The sequence below is a fragment of the Rosa chinensis genome, chromosome 5 (genome assembly GCF_002994745.2).
Source record: "Rosa chinensis cultivar Old Blush chromosome 5, RchiOBHm-V2, whole genome shotgun sequence".
Taxonomy (NCBI): Eukaryota; Viridiplantae; Streptophyta; class Magnoliopsida; order Rosales; family Rosaceae; genus Rosa; species Rosa chinensis.
Window position 1 is genome coordinate 53,972,507 of NC_037092.1, and position 19,465 is coordinate 53,991,971.

The window sequence follows — 19,465 nt, forward strand, 5'->3', positions numbered from 1 at the left end:
CAGACATCAGAATGAATAAGCTCAAAAGGAGAAGAACTCCTAGTAGTACTCAAAGGATAACTAGTACGATGACTTTTAGCTAAGATACATGACTCACAATGCAACTTAGACTCATCAATGCCCAGAAACAAGGATGGCATAGATTTCTTCATGACACTAAAGGAAGGATGTCCCAATCTCCGATGCCATAGCCATAATTCTTCAACTTGATTAGTAACCCCAGTCGAAATCAAAGCTGCTTGGACTGCCTTCTCCGGCGTCATTCCGACGAACATGCAATCCAGATGAAATAGTCGACCCCTCAGATAACCCCTGCCGATTATTTCCCTGGTGAGGAGGTCCTGAAAAATCACATACAACGGAAAAAATGTTACAGAACACCGAGATTGAGTATTAAGCTGAGGCACAGATATAAGATGATGAGAGAGATCAGGGACATAAAGAACATCATGTAGTGTCAAAGAAGGGGTGAGACGAACAGACCCTATTCCTAAAACAGGAAAAGAATCACCATTGGCATTGACAACAGAGGAAATAGAGGGTGGCTTGAGAAAAAGAAAGAAACTACGATCATAGGTCATATGGTCAGATGCTCCAGAATCAATTATCCAAGTATTGCCACCAGTAAAGCCAGAAATTTTTAAAGCAACTCCAATCTTACCATTACCACCGCAACTTACGGATGCGGTATCCTTACCAGCAAAGTTGGTGTGATCTGGTTTTGTCACTGCAGCCTTTCCCTTGGGTTTGTTGTCCTGAGGTCGGGGCCTATCAAAGTAGCCTGCTGGAAAACCAACCAACCTGTAACAATTTGCTTTGATATGGCCTGCATTCTTGCAGTAGTTACAAGTCAGACTTGAGGAGAACAAGGGGGAAGAACCTTGAGGAGAGGGACGCATAGAAGAAGGAGCTTTCACCATGGTGAATATGCAGCGGAAGGAAAAACAACAAAGTACTTGGAAATATAAGAAGGCAACGGTGATGAAAGGATCAAAGGACAAGGAACAAATCCAAGCACAAAGAACAAGAGTCAAGGATCAAAGAACAATGAGTTAGAGTCCAGGATTGGATCTCTGCTTTGATACCAAGTCAAATATAACGAAAAACAAGAGATAATTTTGGCTGAATAACTTAGATATCTCATTCACCTTACAAGAAGGAATTATATACAAATTCTGATAAGACAAGTATTACTCCTAAGGTAAGTAGTAAACCTAATAATACTACAGATATTACATAATATTACATATCACGGAATATTACAGAATATCTACATAAATAAGGTAAGTATGACTCACGCCAACAGAAATTCCGTGGGATACTAGCTTAATATTCAGTTTGACTGTGTAACTCAGTTTCTTAGGAAAAAGAAAAATAATAATAAGAAAAGAAGAAAAAGAGCACTTCGGCCAAGATGGGTGTGAAAATGTTTACAGGCCATCTAAAGGTAGTCCTTTGAGAGTTTGATCAAAAGACTTGAGATTGGGCATCAGCCATGATTTATTTATTTTTTTTGAAACGGTCAGCCATGATTTATAGCTTAGAGAAAATAAGTGAGTGATATCAGACATCTATCGATATCATTCCAGATTTCCAGCGCATGGCAACCACGGAAGAATTGATCCAAAGTATCAGGCATACCCTTTCCAGTAGAAATGTCTTTTACTTCTCTGAACATGTGTGAGGAACTTATCATACACAGCTGATCAAAGAAAAATCTTTAGCTTTGCACCACAAGCAACTACCACACTAGGACCATTTTCACTAAGAAAATGAAATCAGAGTCCACCCTCGCATGTCATCAGACGAAGGAAATGACAAACCTTGATTATTCAGCATCAACTTCCACCTTGCTATAGCCACCTTCGTGTTTAAGAATGCAGCCTAATCCACCCAGGCTTTACGGCCTACGAGCTGTCAGTTAACAAAATGCTTTCTGTCATGTTAATCAAGTTTCTACCAAAAGTCGAAACTGGTGAGGAGGCTGTCTGCATATAGAGTAGACAGGAATTGCACAAGTTCCTGTGATATCTGAACACCCTGCAAAAACTGCATACAACTGAAAAATGTGACAGTTTCAAAAACCAAGATGTTATATTCCCTTGATCTCTCAAAACATCCGCTAAGGTTGGTGTATTTTTCTTGTACTGCATAATACTGTTGATCATTTACTCAAGTAGTGATCTAGAAAGAAAGAGTCAACTAATAAAAAAATTTCAAAATATGTTTGTAACGGATATTTATGAATCCAACAAAAAGACCACACTTTATAACTAACTGCTTTATTGTCTGTTACATATTGTTTTACACTCCAATTTAAAGGCAAAAGGGTAAAGAGGTGCAATGTGTTCTTTAGGTATTGCATACTTTATAATCATATATGATCATGTGTTTGTTCATCACTGTTGTCTAGCTTTTCATCACTAACGTCTAGGATTTCACTAACATCTTCCTCGTCCTGCTCTATGATAGTTTTTGCACCCACCCCATCCGCCGGTGGTGTCACCTCTTCATCAGTAGCATTACTTGGCTCTGTCTCATTAAACAAAGATTGCTTCTCCATCATCCCAGAGAGGGCCAATCTTGGATCCCACTCAAGAACATCATCGATTATATTTGATACACGTTTCTGATACCTGCAAAGAATAACACACTCACAAATTAGTATGTTTGGCAATACCAAAATGCGAGTCATCCAGTAGAGTAGAGTGTCGCAACCAAAAGGGAAGTGGGATTTCCAATAAGAACCCTAGAAAAAGACTAGATGATATAAAGGGTAAAGGCTTTCAAATTATTAGCTGTTTTCTAAATCTCGACTTTTTTTTTTTTTTTTTTGCCACTTGCTCGCTTGAAGCCCAATATTGTGACATGGTATTCAACATCATTGAACAGCAATGAAACAAGATTGGCCTGACACTACCAATCAGAGTTTACAAGTAGGTGTAAAACTGACCTGGCTCTGGCAGCTTCATCAGGGGCATGGTGCCTCATCAGCAATATGACCAGCACTGCAAGTACCGCATAGAAGATCCTTGTTGTCCACTTTGGTCGCTCCTCCTCATCTTTCTGGGGGCAGAAACGGAACAGTTCCCTCAAAGTGGCTTCCTCGGCGAGAATGTTTGGGAAAAACCAAACTCGCTTCCCCAAAACAATGTATAGAGCACCAAACATTGCACCCCTCACTGGAAATTCAGAAGAAATCTTGATTACTCCATACAAGCAAAATATTGTTTAAATAGAAATTAAATGTTTTATGTTGAATATGACAAAGAAAAGATCACTACAAGAACAATCATTTATATAAGTAAATCTGGACTCTTGACAGAACAAAATAGAGAATTTCAAGATCAGAGAAACAGCCAAGAAGAAGCCAGTCAACTTACATATCAGAAATTACAAAAATTTCTGGTGCACAAATAATGAATAATTGAAAGAGTCGGAGGAATTTTCAATCTCACTATAGCTAAGGATGACGAAGAAACCTAACAATAAAACCAAACTAGAATTGAGGTATGGATTATTCACTATCAATGACAGCATGGTTAAATCATGGAACAAAATTCCAATGGCAATGACTGCACTCTTATAGGTATATATTTGTCTCCTTTTTTTTTTGTTTTTTTGTTTTTCCTTTTTTTTTTTTACAAATCACAAGGTTCAAATCTTGATATTCTTTTCCAAGTTCGATAGCTAGTACAGAACATGTTGTAAGATGCATGATTCTTGAGATGGGAGTAAAGATGTCACAAGCGAACTACTATGTAAGCGTGCTTGTTGTAGATTAAACGACCACACTAGTTCCTATCCCATCATCTAAAAGAAGTCTCACATAACTTCATCCTAATCAACAGGTAACACCTAAACAATAGTGAAAGAGACAACAAAACGTGCAAGCAGAGGTGGCATGTCTTATCAGTTTCAACCCTGCTCTTAATGCACTCTGATGGACTTGGGCTTATAGGTGGGCCCTTAAATTACCTAACATGAGACCTTAAAAAGGAAGTAGCTAAGTTGCTAACAATGTCATTAAAATAAAAATGCCTTCAAATGCAGGCTTGGAGCTCTAGAGGCTAAGAGCATTCACCTATCCCACTTTCCAATCCCACTCCCCCAATATTGCTAATTAACCCAAAAAAAAAGTGGCAATACCTTCTATATCCCTAGTTAGCTACAACACATTTCTAGGCCAATCTACTAACTTCAAAAATAGAAACCTAAGAAAGGTACCAGAAAGTTATGTCCAGCCTTGGTAATACCTAAGACTGACCTAAGACTGACTCCCTTAAAGGCAATAGCGACTTAAAGGCAACAACAAAATGATAGCATAGTCATTTTTAAAATGAGGAACTGAATACAGTGACTGAATAATATTAGCCAAGAAAGTATTGAACCTACCGACACCTAGGTATTTTATTAAATGCAAAGCCATGTTACAAACATGCCACTAACTCTAATACCGCCTGGCTTTCGCAGATAAGTAAAGCAACCTCAAATCAATAATTCTAATGCAATCGATGTCTCAGATCATAATGTGCAGTATGGTTGCTAAACACAACACTTCACCAAGCGTAATAGATAAGTGCAACTTTTTCAATGGGGATGAATATGAAAGAACCTACTTTTTAATCTAATCACCAGATGATGATAAAACAATAAGATGTGGCAAAGGTTTTGAGGTTCATGAAGAAGATGTTTGAACAAATAAGAGTATTTAACCAGTTGTTTGGTACTTACAAACAAGTAGAGAAAGGAAAAGCAGCAGGACCCCGAGACACGAGTAGAGTATTAGTAGCTTGCACCGATGGGGGTATACAGGAAACAAGCAAATTGCCAATGTCACAACAGGCCAGAAAAATGAAAGAAGCGTCTGCCAGAGAGGCCGCCGTTTAACAAAAGTCCATGCAAAGAAGGCGTCATTCTCAGAAAATCCTTGCTCCTGCAAAAGCAGTCAAAGAATTAATATGCATGGTGCATAAAAATACATGAACAAGAGCTACTAGCCACACAAATGCAGGATCAATATAGTACTAAACTTTGGATGGCACACCAAGTGGTTTCATCCGTTCATAGTTCCAAAGTTTTACAAAAGGACAAAAAAATTTAATTTCACAAATGCATAAAAAGTACACACTTTTCAGGTTCATAAAAGAAATTATAGATACAGCATAAGAACACAATAATCAAATATATCGATCCAAGGAGAAAGTAAAAACGGCAAAACAAAGTCTTTCTTCTCTAAGGAACATGACTTTCATTGAAAAGGAAAGATTACAACAACAGGGAGAAGGGATAGAAGGCAAGTGACAAACAAAAAGAAAACTAAACAAAACCAAATAAAACACAACTCAGTACCAAAACAAAAACAACAAAACGCTAAGAAAACCACAACTAAAATCTAGACTAATGCAGCACCAATACAGAAAAACAATAAATCCTATGTAGAAACCCATTAAGAAACTCAGAAAAGAATTCGCTCCTAAAGATGATACATCCCCGCTCCTTCACATTATCAGAGGCCTGCTGTTCCTCTCCAGGCACATCCCCCAGAAGCCATACCCCCTCTTCTTTACTCCAAAAAATTTAGGCTTCTCACACAACACGCACTCAGCGTGGCAGGGCTCACAGAATTTGCCTCTTTAACCAGCCGCAACCATAGAGATGATAAACGGGCAGTGAAGCAACAAATGGTCCATTCTTTAAGCATTATTCCTGCACATCATTTACCAATGGTCCATTCTCTAAGCATTATTCCTGCATGTCATTCATCAATGAGCGGGATAGGAAGTTGCCTCTTTAAACCATGGTTACAGTGTTGACCCTGCCATTAACCCTCCCATCAGCAATTATCCAACCATGCATCCATGTATCAGAAGGTATTTTGGCTTTCCAAATTGCAGGAGTTAACAAAGAAAGAAATCAGTTGTCCTAAATGCCTATACAAGATTTAAAAGAATACCAACACAATTTTTCTGTCTGATCTGTAGGGAACAATTTAGATGGTTTATAACATTGATCATGTAAACTCCTCCACCTCCAGGTCACTTAATTTCTCTGAAACCCAAAACCCCAACTCAAATGATAAGAGAGGAGTGGTAGCGAATGTTGCAATAAAAATTACTGGGATGATTGATAACAACGAGGACAAAAAGCTGTCACTCAAAATGATTCCCACCCAACACTCTTCCCAATACCTCACCTTCTCCCCATTACCCACCCTAAAACAGCAAAATGAAGCAAAAATTCCCTTCAGATATATCTTGCCATAGACAGCAGCTACTTTAACAGCACTTTGGAAGTCACCCATTCTCTCACATCCCCTCCACCCTCTCTCTTTTCTTTTTTTTTTTGAAGAAGAAGACTCTTGCATCCCCCATTAACTTTATATTGCACCAAAAAAGAGGTAATTGAATATCACAGGATGAGCAGAATTACAAAGTAAATGTGCCTGTTGTAAACATGACCTTTAAGAGTATCGCAGCAACCAAGAGGTAGTTGAATATCACAGCATGACCACATTACAATGAACTTTAAGAGTGTCACAGCAAACAAGAGAGGTAATTGAATATCACAGCATGAACACAATTACAAAGTAAATGTTCATGTTGTAAACATGGACTAAATAAGTATGAGTTGATAGACAATGTAGATATACTGAAATGGAAAAACCCCAACTGGTCACCTTAACTGGTTGCAAAAAGAAAGCCGTATCAATCTAATAGTATATTATACATGGGTTCATATTACCACTGTCATGATAACTGTAGAATTCCAGAATGAAGAATATAATAGTAGGAGGTTACAACTAAAATGAAGCGAGAAACAAGAAGCTTAAGCTTCTAATTCCAAGGCCACAAAGTTATTTGTTTATTAGCAATTATAAGGTTGACTTACTGAAAAGATCTCCAAATGTGCAGGCCATGTAGACAATTTCTTCTTCCCAGGACGAACAGTTTTCACAACACGATCGCACCGCACTAGAAGATTTTTTCTCAGTAAGATATTGGCAATATCTTCAGCTTCTAAATTCCTATCTGATTCTAGAATGTCTTTGAGCTCTGGATGATTTCTCAAAAAGCTTACAAAATCCTTCCCTCTGAAATATTCTACCCGTGTCTCCTGTAGAACAGCCCACCTAGACACCAAATCCTTGTGGTCTCTCACCTTCTCTGCAAACAACTGGAACTCATCCTGCTTGGCTGCTTGTTTCTGAAAGAAAATCATGTGGCAATCAGAAAACAAAGAAAATATAAGCAGGCTCTGAAAATGAAAACCAGTTTGCAGAACACAGCTTTCCAACTAAAATCAACATCATTGCACACAGACATTGCATCAAACCTGGAAAAAAAAAATCAAACGAAAACAGAAGCTTGGCCACCACTAATTGCCTAAAGTTGAGATAATCGAGCATCAGAGAGGAAGCATCATGAAGCATAGACACTCATCCACAATAACAAAACTAAAATGCAATTGCAGTCTGACTATGTAGGTAACGCTCCTATTCTGCAATGCAAAATACCTAGAGATCTGATCATCTGAGCTATGTTTCAACTTCTTTTCAACTTAGAAACTCAGTTTTGCATGCCATCTAGAGTCATCCAAGAAAAATCAAAGAGAAATAAACATATAATAATCAAGGTTCATAACAGCATCATTTAGCATTATAGTCACGTATCATCCGACATTTATATTACACGTTATTTGCACTCTAGATGGTTTCCAACGACACTGTAAACTAGTTTGCATGCTTGGCCAAAGAAATCCAATAGAAACATAAGTTTGCTATTCGATTAAAAGGAAATCACTTTTATTACAATATATAGTACTTTACTGTGTCAGTGAAATATAAGTAGTCAAATTGTTAAAAGATTGAATCTTCTGATTGCTATGCTCTCTAATGATAAGGCTTCATAACCTAGAGTCTTTTTCATGCTTGATAGAAAAAGCAGATATTAAATACAGATTGCTGTCCTCTAAATATTGCTACATTTTATAGTACAGGTATGGGGATTGATCAATCAAAAACAGCTGTTAGGAGTACTCCCATCTGTCCTTTTTTAACTGCCAACACTAATTCTTACAATCGGTCATTGTTCGATATTAGTTCTAACACGTAAGGGAGGAATCTGATGCATCTTGCAGAGGGTTATATACACACCATTCTGTCCCCCTCTTCTGGGTACACAATTTTTTTTTGCTAAAATAGGTTGCCCATGTTTGTGGGCAATAAAACAGAAAGGGGGGATCGCAGTCCAGCTTTCACAGCCAAAAAGTGAGAAACTTTACATGCAAAACCTCACAACCTGCAGTAAATTGAAGAACCCAACACCAAGGACGATAGATTTCCCAAATAATCAAAAAAAATTACCCAACAGAAGATTGGGAATTGGAGGGCAGTAGAAATCATACAATGCAGAGATACATGGATAGAGAAACAAAATTTGAATTGGGAAATAATAGATCAGGGATGAGAGACAAAACCCTAGGAGGGGTGTCGGAGTTGGAATCCCGGCCGCCGTTCTGAAGAGCTGCAGAGGACCTTCGGACCCGTTTCTTTTCTGCACCTCCAGTTTTCTTCATTTCGTTGCTTCTCTCGGATTTTTGTTTCTCTGCGACTTTCTCTGAATCAAAAGGAATGAATACACGACCAAAAAATCACTTTTACATTTACATTTACCTAATAATGATTACATTTACATTTACATTTACCTAATAATAATAATCACTCTGAAATTAACGTGTGAGGTTCGAGTTTATGGACACTTTTCGGTCTCATATCCACATCTCGATCGTTCAGTTTTTAAGTACCAATGTATAAATCATCTCTGCAAAATTTCAGCCAAATTGATAGTCATTAAGGCATTGATAACTGTCTTAAAGCTAGGTAGTGGACAGATTCAATTCGTCCAATGATTTAAGTGAGTTAGATACATTAAAGAATATCAATTTGATTGAAACTATGTAGAGATGATCTATATATTAGTATCTAAAAACTGAACGGTCGAGATGTGGATATGAGACCGAAAAGTGACCCTAAACTCCAACATCATACGTTAATTTCATAGGGTGGCCTCACTCTGGATAGGATATGTATATATATATATAGCCCTCCCACTAAGGGATTTTTTTTTTTTGTCTTTTCTAGGGATAGGGTATTAGACAAACTTTTCGATCACATCTTGGCATCTCAACTGTTCAGTTTTTAGGTCCTAATGTGTAGATCATTTCTGCAAATTTTCAACCAAATCAGTTATCGTTAAGGTATCAAACTATATTAAAACAATGGGTGAAATTTGCACACCCCTCTTTACATTCTGCGCACCCTTCATAATTTTTTAATATTTTCTAATCTCCTCTTATATTTATTTCCCATATTACCCTTTTTCTCCAAAATTTTTCTTCAGTCTCTCTCTCTCTCTCTCATGCTCCTACCGGCGACCCGATTCCATCTTCGCCGTCCGGCCACAACACGACGGCACACCACCATCAATCAAAGCATCTCTTCATCGTCGACCTCTTGGTGGTCTTGGATCATCCAGGCATTGGCTGTAGAAAGAGAATTGAAGGCCCGAAGTTCATGATCCTCTGACGGTTTCTGGGCAAGTTCAGGCAACTCCGGCGTCTGGCCACCCCACGACTGCGCACTGGTGCCGTTCTCTTCGTCTCGACGTCACCGTCACACTTCTTGTGGTAGTTCGTTCAATCGTTGACTGTGGAGGAAGAATCGACGACGCGAAGTTTTTGGAGCTCCGGCGGTCATCATTGAATTCCTGCCACTGATGATTTGCATGTGGTATGAAAATCGATCCCCTCATCATGCTCTCACGTTAGTCTACTTAGCTTTTCAATTCGATCGATTTTGACTGATTTTGGTTTTGAGGTTGCTTTGGCTCGGTCGCTGTCTTCGACGCAGGCAAGTTTTCCAGCGATCTTCTGGACTGTTCGAGGTATAAACCTTCTTCTACTCATTGTACTCTACACACTGGTATAATTGGTTTTTAGTTTTGATGGATGGGTGTTTTGATTGTTTCAGCCGTCGTCGGAGTTCACTGTGCTTGGCGATCAATCTGTGTCACTGTGCTTCGAATGCTTTGGCCCCCTCTTTGATTGCTGCAGAAGCTTTTGCTCTACAACTGGTCTCTTCTCTCTCTGATTGAGAGGATGAGATGTAGCTTTGAGTTGGTTGGAGAAAAAGGGTAATATGGGAAACAAATACAAGAGGAGATCAGAAAATATTTAAAAATTAGAAAGGGTGTGCCAAATGTAAAGAGGGGTGTGCAAATTTCACCCCCCCAAAATAATGAATGAACCAAATTTGTCAAACCTAAACTGTTGATACTTATAATTTTAAATAGCAGTTTTGAATGTCTCAACGACATACAATTTGTTTGATAATTTTCAGAAATGATCTATACATTAAAACCTAAAAACTAAACGGTTGAGATGTCAAAATGTGATCGAAAAGTTAGTCTAATGCCCTATCTCTATAAAAGACCAAAAAAAGGGATCCCTCACTAGAAGGGCCGTGTGTGTGTGTGTGTGTGTGTATTGTAAAAGTAAAATGACAATTGGAATTGGTCTACTCATTTCATTTCATAACCCCTTTATATAGGGAGACAATTACAACAGAAATTTCAATTACAATGATGACATTAACTACTGATTGTTCCTTGATCCATGCTGATTGATGGTGATTGCTAATTACTTGATTCCCTCTTCGTCAATAAAAACCCTGTGGGACAAAAAATACACCTTGGTCAAAGGAAAAGAGCACAACGCACCTTTTACATTTGAGGATGACATGTGTGTGTTAGACTCCCCCTAATGTCTACACCTCCCCCTGATCCTTACATTAATCAAGGGAGCTTGGAAAGTCTTCACATTCTTATGTGTACATATCACCTATATCACATACCGCCAAGCATAAGCAACGACCTCGTAGGTGGGCCCCGCGACATGGTTAGTCCCGCCTACGACATGCATCCGGTAGTCCGACACCCGACCTACCTCGTTATGGTGGAGGGCGGCCGATACTTCGTAGGGAGGCCACCCTCCCATTCTCTTCAAGAGGCTTCAAGAGAAGCAATATGTATGTTGTATCCCACATTGGAAATATAGAATAGAGTGGGGCTTCCTTTAGCTATAAAGGGAAGTCCTCCCCTTCTTAGAGAGGGATCCAGGATCCCCAACTTGTATCACTACAAAGGTCACTTGACCTCACTCATAGTAAAATATCTAAGTGGACGTAGCCTTGCCTCAAGAGCAAGGTGAACCATTATACATGCTTGTGTCGTCCTCTCTACCTTGCATCTCATACTTAGTTCCCGTTCCGTATTCTATAACAGAAACATTGGCTCTAGAAGAGGGCCCCTAGGTTTAGGTGTGAACCTCTGACCTTCAGTAAGGGTCATGTACGGGTACATAAGCTTCCGGGTACATGGGTACATGCAGGACACCCACCCTCAACCTCACCCAAGCCTTTGAGCCAACGGGTGCTATAAGCTTCCGGGTACTTGAGTCATCCGGGACTTTCATGAGTCATCGGGTACTATGAGTCATCCGGTACTTTCATGAGCTAGCAGGTACATGAATCAGCGGGTACGCGCATCCCCGTACACTCAACCCCACTCCCAAGCTCCACTCCTCTTCGGGACCCTCATGAGTCAGTAGCTTCTTGGCAACGCTAGTCTCGGTGGCATTTACCTTGGATCTTTTAACAAAAATCACCTACAGGTACCATTGCACAACCCGCCCGGTACTTCAAAAATTGATCTAGGGACTAAGCCTCTCCCATGGTATCCTCACCTCCAGGTGATTACCACCAGTCACTATCACTTGCTCACAACTCGGCATCAATGTGATATCCCTGTGATCTTTCCTCAAAATCTGGAGCTTCACAGCAACAAATCGATTTGGGCACCCGGTAATCTCACCGAGATCGAGGTCACTTTGTCTCTCTAGCACATGAGCAGCTACTATCCGGCAATCTCCGCATCTCAGCCCACCCAACAATCTCTATCCGGGTATCGACTAGGAGATCAAGTCGTCAGGAGGCTCAGAGAAACTCGTCCGGGTTCAAAAAAAAGGGGGGGAAATTTGCTTTGGACACTTGCTCAGTACCGCTGACCTCAGGTCACCACTCCAAGTCCGGCTTTGGGCCAGTGGAGGCTCATCCCGGCCGGTACTCATCTCAGCCCGACATCTTGGTGGCTCACCAACGCTTAAGAAGTTCTTAGCTCTGCATACCCAAAGCATGCTTCCAACCTGTACCCCCTACCTCCATCGGTACTCTGCCATGACAGCCATCATCAGTACCAACTAGCGAACCCACAAGTTCTGACACCTGCTAGTCCTTCACCAACTCTACTCTCCGGGAACATATACACTCATCCAGGCTTGAAGGGAGGAGATAAGCTACTAGGATCTCTTTTGGATACCACCAGGAGTTTGGTCCCGCTGCATTAACACGTTAATCATCTCAGCTCTTCCCAGTGACTTCATCCGGTACCACCCATCATAAGCGATCAGGACAAGCTTCCACACAGCCCCGCCCCAAGCTCGCTTGTAGTGGCCTAGCGATCACTTGGTCCCGTATGATCTGACAACAACGTTGATAGGGATCTACCCTGGTATCAAGTGCAGAGAGGAAAGGAAAACAGAAACAAGCAAAGGAAAATTATATTTCTTCAAAAGTGGTTGCGCAGAACCCTAGTACAGCCATATATACTATACTAAACGGCTATGATGGAGCCACGTCTCCCCCGACAAGCAAATCAGAAAAGACCCTAATACAAGTTCAATTAATTAAACGAAGTGCTGTAATAAAATATAAGTCTGCCTAATTAATGATAGCCACGTGCGTCCCATGCTGACGAGCAACCCAACCTCAAGCATGCGGTGCGTTTTAACTATTCCTTCAAGGCTGATCAAGACTTGACTCGTAACAGTGCTCCCCCCATCACATCAAACTTGTCCTCAAGTTTTTCAATTAGAACTTAAACTGAGGGTACCTTTGCATGATTTCTTGAGCAAATTCCCACGTTGCCTATGCCAGAGAAGTACCGAACCACTGTATAAGCCACTGTGTAGCAGCTGCACCATGTCTCTTTACCATTCTGGTCTGCAAAACTGATTCAGGTGCCCACCTCGAAGTTGATGTATCACTCATGTTAGGTAGCTGGGTTTCCACTTCCACATGGTCACCAACTTTTTTCTTCAATAGTGACACATGAAACACGTTATGTATTTTGGCAGTGGGGGGCAGTTGTAACTTGTAGGCTACTTGACTAACTTTCTCAACCACTTGGAATGGTCCATAGAACTTGGCAGAGAGCTTGTGAAGCACACTTGCAGGCATAGAATGCTGTTTATAGGATTGTAGCTTCAAATAGACCCAATCTCCCACTTGAAACTCTCGTTCTGTGTATTTCTTATCATACAGCCCTTTCATTCTGGACTGTGCCCTCTGCAAGTTTCTTTTGATCACTGCTAGTAGCTCATCTCTATTCTTCAATTGTTCATCCACTGAAGCTACTGCTGTGGAGCCTGGTAGGTAGGGAATTATGGGAGGTGGTGCATAGCCATATAGTGCTTGGAATGGAGTCATCCTCAAGGCTGAGTGGTATGCAGTGTTATACCACCATTCAGCCCACGGCAAGGCTTGCATCCAAGTGTGAGGTTTATCTCCCACAACACATCGTAGGTACTGCTCCAATGTTTGATTTAATTTTCAGTTTGTCCATCTGTTTGAGGGTGGTAAGCTGTAGATCGATTGAGTTTAGTGCCCTGCAATTTGAAAAAGGATTCCCAAAATAGGCTGAGAAATATAGGGTCCCTATCTGAGATAATATCCTCAGGCAACCCATGTAGCTTGAATATTTCATTGATGAAAGCCTTGGCAACATACACGGCTGTATATGGATGAGACAATGGAACAAAGTGAGCATACTTGGTGAGTTTGTCAATCACAACCCATATCACTGATTTCCCTTCGGACTTTGGCAGCCCTTCAATGAAATCCATTGATATTACACTCCAAGCTTTCTCAGAAATAGTGTGTGGTTGTAGCAATCCGGGAGGCAGGATTGTTTCATAGTGATTCCGTTGACAAATGTCACAGTTAGCCACAAAGATTTTGACATCTTTTTGCATACCAGACCATGCAAAGTTTCTGTGTATGCGTTTGTAGGTCCTTGTCCTCCCTGCATGACCTCCAAGTAAGCCTTCATGAAACTCCACCATGACTTTCTGTCTCCAATTGTTAGTAGTAGGGACATAAACTCTTCATTTGTAAAAAAGTTGGGAGTTGACGAGTGAGTAGTGCTTCTTACTATGGGGGTCCAGTTGCAGGGATTGCATGATTTGAGAAGCCTCGGGGTCTTGCTTGCAGGCTTGTTGTATTTCTAAAACATACTTGTGAATTGGCTGTGAAGCTCCACTAATCGCTGCAAGATCTACGGTGCGAGATAAGGCATCAGGAGCAGCTTTACTCTTCCCAGCCTTATATTGTATGGAGTAGTCGTATCCCATTAACTTCAGTAGCCATTTCTGTTGAGCTAGGGTGGTGATTCTTTGGTTCAAGAAATGCTCGATGGTCTTGTGATTTGTATATATCTTGAAGTGATGCCCTAGTAGGTGAGGCCGTCAATGCTGCACTGCTGAGACAACAACCAACATTTCTTTGTCATAGACCGAGAGGGCTAGGTGTCTTTGAGTCAATGCCTTGCTCATGTAAGCAATAGGATGCCATTCCTGAGATAATACTACACCTAAACCTAAATCAGACGTATCACACTCAATTACAAACTCCTTGGAGAAGTCTGGAATGGCCAAAACTGGAGTGGATATTAGAGCTTCCTTTAGAGTCTCAAATGCCTTCAAAGCTTCCGTGGTCCAATGAAATCCCTCCTTCTTAAGCATGTTGGTTAGAGGCTTAGCGATAATTCCAAACCCCCTCACATACTTTCTGTAATATCCGGCTAACCCTAGGAATCCCCTTAATTGCTTAAGATTCTTTGGTTTTGGCCATTTCCTAATACACTCAAGGACTAAATTCTGCTTACTACCCTGTACTTTCAAGGGTTTATCAGTTCAGTCCCTGCACTTCTAATTTAATCAGAAAAGTCCTTACAATCACCAATTTCATCAAATCGATCCAATCAGTCACCACTCCGTCAATTTTCGGGTAAAATTTCCAAACTACCCATCTGCATTCACAACACTGACACATCGGCGGGTTGCCTAGCGATGGGTAGTTTGGAAATATTCCCTGTGAGAAGGTCCCACGTGAGAATTTTAAGAGCGAAAATTGATAGATTGGATCGTTTTGATGAAATTGGAGAGTGTAAGGACTTTTCTGATTAAATTAGAAGTATAGGGACTGAACTGATGAACCCTTGAAAGTACAAGGTAATAAGCAGAATTTAATCCTACACTCAATCTTGGAGGATCCACAGCTACTCCTGCCGCACTAATGACATGCCCGAGGTACTCCACCTTTGAAGTGCCAAAGCTGCATTTGCTCTCTTTCACAGTAAGTGAGTGTTGTAGTAGTCGTTGGAAGACTAGCTCCAAGTGTTGAAGATGTGTCTCAAGGGTAGGGCTGTAGATTAAGATATCATCAAAGAAGACTAACACAAATCTCCTCAGGTAATCCCGTAACACTTCATTCATTACTGATTGAAAGGTGGACGGCGCATTTGTCAACCCAAAAGGCATCACTAGGAATTCATAATGACCCGAATGAGTTCGAAATGCCGTTTTGCTAATATCTTGCTCGGCCATTCTAATTTAATGATAGCTGGATCGTAAATCCAGTTTGGTAAACACAATGGCCCCATGTACTTCATCGATCAATTCATCCACAACCATTATAGGGTATTTGTCTTTCATCGTAGCTGCATGGAGTGACCTATAATCCACACACATCCTCCAAGTTCCATCTTTCTTTTTAACCAACAATACAGGTGATGAAAATGGACTTACACTTGGTCTGATGATTCCTGCATCCAACAATTCTTGCACAATTTTTTCAATTTCTGCCTTTTGAAAGTGGGGATACCTGTAGGTTCGAACATTTATGGCTGCTGTGTTAGGTACTAGCTCAATCTTGTGATCTTGTGGCCTTGCTGGTGGTAGAGAACTAGGAGTCTCGAACAAAGCAGAATACTTGTGGATCAGCTTCAAAATATTAGGGTGAGTTGTTTCCTTGGTCAGGGGATTTATCGCAGTGTTGAGTTGGACTAGTATAGCTTCCCTCTCCTTCTTGAGTAACCTAGACATTACCTTGCAACCTACCACGACAGCTTGAGTTTTAGTTTCACCTTGCAATACATATTCCTTTTTCTTGTAGTGAAACCTCATCCTCATGATCTCAAAATTCCATGTTATGTCTCCTAAAGTCCTCAACCAAGTAGCCCCATGAACGATTTCACACCCTGAAATAGGTAATATATAGAAATTAGCAGAAAAATGAAATTGTTGTAGACATAGCTCAAGTGTAACCTGTCCCCAAGAGTGCATAATTGCCCCACTAGCAAGCCGAACTCTGATGGGGTGGATAGATTGAATCTTGGCCTTAGACTGCTTAATAAGTGCAGGATGAATGAAGTTGTGGGAAGCTCCCGAATCGATCAACACATGTTCCTTTCTGTTATAAACCTCCCCCTTAAGTTGCATAGTTGATGTGTGACTTCCATCCCCCATAACCTGCAATTCCACTTCCTAATTTTTAACTTCTTCCTCATGGTGTTGTACCTTTCCCACCTCAGCATTTAGATCCGGGCCTGGCATCTCTCTTTCTTCCTGCATGACCTCAATTATCATAGCTTGGCCCCTTCTACAATTGTGGCCAGGCCGGAAAATCTCATCACAAAAGAAGCACTGATTTCGTGCTCTTCTTTCCTGGTACTCAGCTTGAGTTAGCCTCTAGTTCCCACCACCCTGGTTATGAACCCCCACTGGTTGAGCAGCTTATATCCTAGCAAGATTGGTGGGTGGTGCTCCTCTGTAATAGCCACCTGCATTTGTTACAGTGGCAGGTCTAGGTTGAACAATATGGCTGTTTCTGTTAACAAAATGTAACGTCCCGAACCAGAATTTACTGATTTACTAATCATTAGGACGGTAAACGACATTTACTTTCATTTTTATTGTCATTTTAGCACTTTTAGTGACCCTAAAAGTTGACTTTTTGTTCGGGTCAAAATTTGAGAAAATGTTCTTCATGGAAGTTGTAGAGGACATTAAACCGAGCGCGTGGATATGTGGTACGTAAAAATCGGAGTTTGTATGCGAAAGTTATAAGCGAAATAATAAAGTTACTGTTCATGTGGTAAGTTTCTATAAATAGCCAAGTTACTGTGGTAAGTTTTCATTTTTGGAAACCTACCGGGCTTTCTCTCTCCTCTCCCCCGATCCTTTCTCCTCTTTGGCCGATTGCTTCTTCCTCCAATTTCTTCCTCCTCCGGCCACCCCACGATGGAATCCGGACATCAGCTGGCTCGCCTCTTCACCCTGGTCACGTCTGTGGTGGTGTTTTGCAGCGATTTGGCCGGAAGAACTCGATTTTGAGCTGTGAAGGTTACTGTAGCAGTTTGGAGTTTTCATCTATTTCCGGCCGTCTCCGGCCACCAAACCGGCGTCGAAGGTTCGGTTTTTGTCAATGATCATTTCCCCTAAGGTCTTTCATTTCAATTTGCAGTGTGGAGGTCGAATTAACGATTTGCAATTTCTAGGGTTCTTGGTTTTTCTGGAAAAATTTCACCGGCCAAATTGGAGCCCTTCAAGGTAAAATTGGAACTTGTTGTAGTTGTGAAAAATGTTGGGTCTGTTGTGTAGGTGGTGCTGCCAAAATTTGGTGGCCATCGGAGGTGGTGGCCGCCGACGCGTAGGGCCCACGCGCTACCACTGTTGGTGGCGCGTGGAGGTGTGTAGGGCAGTGTTTTAATTCCAGTTTTTAGCCCAATAAATTGTATAAATGTTGTAGTGCTTGTATGTGAAGTTTGGTGAATTTTGGAGGAGTTTGGAATTATTTGTGAATTTTCGAAGTTTGAAGTTTGTGATTGAATTGTTGGAAATCCGGCCGTCGGATATCCCTCGTTTTCGTTGTGGAATATGTTAATTGAGGAATTGGTGTTGTGGGAGAGATTTGGGTTGAATTTGAGAAGTAATGGAGATAGGGATTTTCAGGTTTCATTTAGGTTCGTAATTATTTTATCGGATTGCCATTTACGGAAATATAATTGTGTACAGGGCAATGCCGCGAGCTACGGTTAAATGAAGGAACTCGTTTGCGTGGTCGCCCAATAGTACTGTGAGTGGACTTTTGTTTTAAATAATGATGCATGCGTTTATTTTCTTGAATTAATGCTTTATTTAATTAACATATTACTTTCCGAGCATATGAATTGATTTTGGAATTTGATTTCGATTTATCTCGTGAATTTGCTTTCAATATTGATTTTCATGAAGTATTTATGATTTATACCGGTTGTGAATTTCGGATATTAATTTGTTATGCTCGGATTCGAATTTATAATTGATGTTGAATTTCGACGAATTATTTTTCCGAGGTGATTTCCGGAATTAATTACATTTCTATTCGATGTTTTGAGATTTCTGGAAAGGTTTTCGAAATGGGATTTCGATGAAGTTATTTCTTATTTATCTATCGACTTTCGGTTTTGGCATTGGGAATGCCTTGATGATGATCTAATTATTCTTTTAGCGTGTGGGACACGCTGTCGATTTATGTGACTTTCTACGAGAATTTTCGGGTACGGTTGGGAATCGTACCCGTGTTTTTGTTTTATTCGCGGGACTTATGGGGAAGCCTTACTAATTTTCGATTTTCGTATGATTTTAACCCACCATACCTGGGTCGTCATATTTATTGCTAGCTAGCCTATTAGTACTCCTCCCTGCTTACTATGTGTTCGTGGGTGAGTAAGAGCAGAGCATGGGATGCTCCAGAGTGTGGGACACTCCGACCCGAGCCTGGGAGGCTCCCTTCTTTCGTATGGTGAAACTTCTTCCCCATATTTTATCGTTGCTTGACTAGCGGGGCTAGTCCAATTTTCACTGTAGCCAGCGGGGCTGGTCTTATCTTCTTGAGAAACGAGATTTCGGTTTTACGATATAGTTTTCGAATGTGGTGACTAGCGAGGCTAGTCGATTTATCGTTTTGAAATTCTTGGATTTAAAGCTAAATGTGTTTTTCTAATTGTTGCATGCATCGGTTTTTAATGAAATAAATGTGGGGAAAGTATGAAATCCTTTTTCTTTTAAATTGTTTCTTTTTGTCCACTCACGCTAACGTTTTTCGTCTACTTTCCCCTGGGCCTTTCGGTTTCTAATGCCCAGTTTGCAGGCGAATTAGTGGAGGTTGGGCGTACATGACATGTGAGGCATAGTTGTCACTACTTCCGCAGTGTAGGATCCCTTGATCCTTTACTCTTCTTTTTATATC

General features: G+C 40.7%; 1 protein-coding gene across 1 annotated transcript; it reads right to left on the minus strand.

Moving 5' to 3' along the window:
* Window positions 1-2,224: 2,224 nt before the first annotated feature.
* LOC112166615 lies at window positions 2,225-8,639 on the minus strand. Its single transcript, XM_024303491.2, has 5 exons — window positions 8,479-8,639; window positions 6,892-7,206; window positions 4,735-4,936; window positions 2,954-3,182; window positions 2,225-2,636 (listed from the first exon to the last, which is right to left on the minus strand). Exons 1-5 carry the CDS (start codon window positions 8,575-8,577, stop codon window positions 2,375-2,377), a joined length of 1,107 nt encoding a protein of 368 aa, XP_024159259.1. The 5' UTR covers window positions 8,578-8,639; the 3' UTR covers window positions 2,225-2,374.
* Between the last annotated feature and the right edge of the window lie 10,826 nt (window positions 8,640-19,465).

What these genes read in the sequence shown, in the direction of transcription:
- LOC112166615 (XM_024303491.2), bottom strand. Translation starts at nt 8,577, where the DNA reads ATGAAGAAAACTGGAGGTGCAGAAAAGAAACGGGTCCGAAGGTCCTCT. An exon ending in ACTCCGACACCCCTCCTAGG is followed by an intron (nt 7,207 to 8,478) that starts GTTTTGTCTCTC and finishes ATTTTCTTTCAG; the next exon opens with AAACAAGCAGCCAAGCAGGA. An exon ending in CACATTTGGAGATCTTTTCA is followed by an intron (nt 4,937 to 6,891) that starts GTAAGTCAACCT and finishes CTGCTTTTGCAG; the next exon opens with GAGCAAGGATTTTCTGAGAA.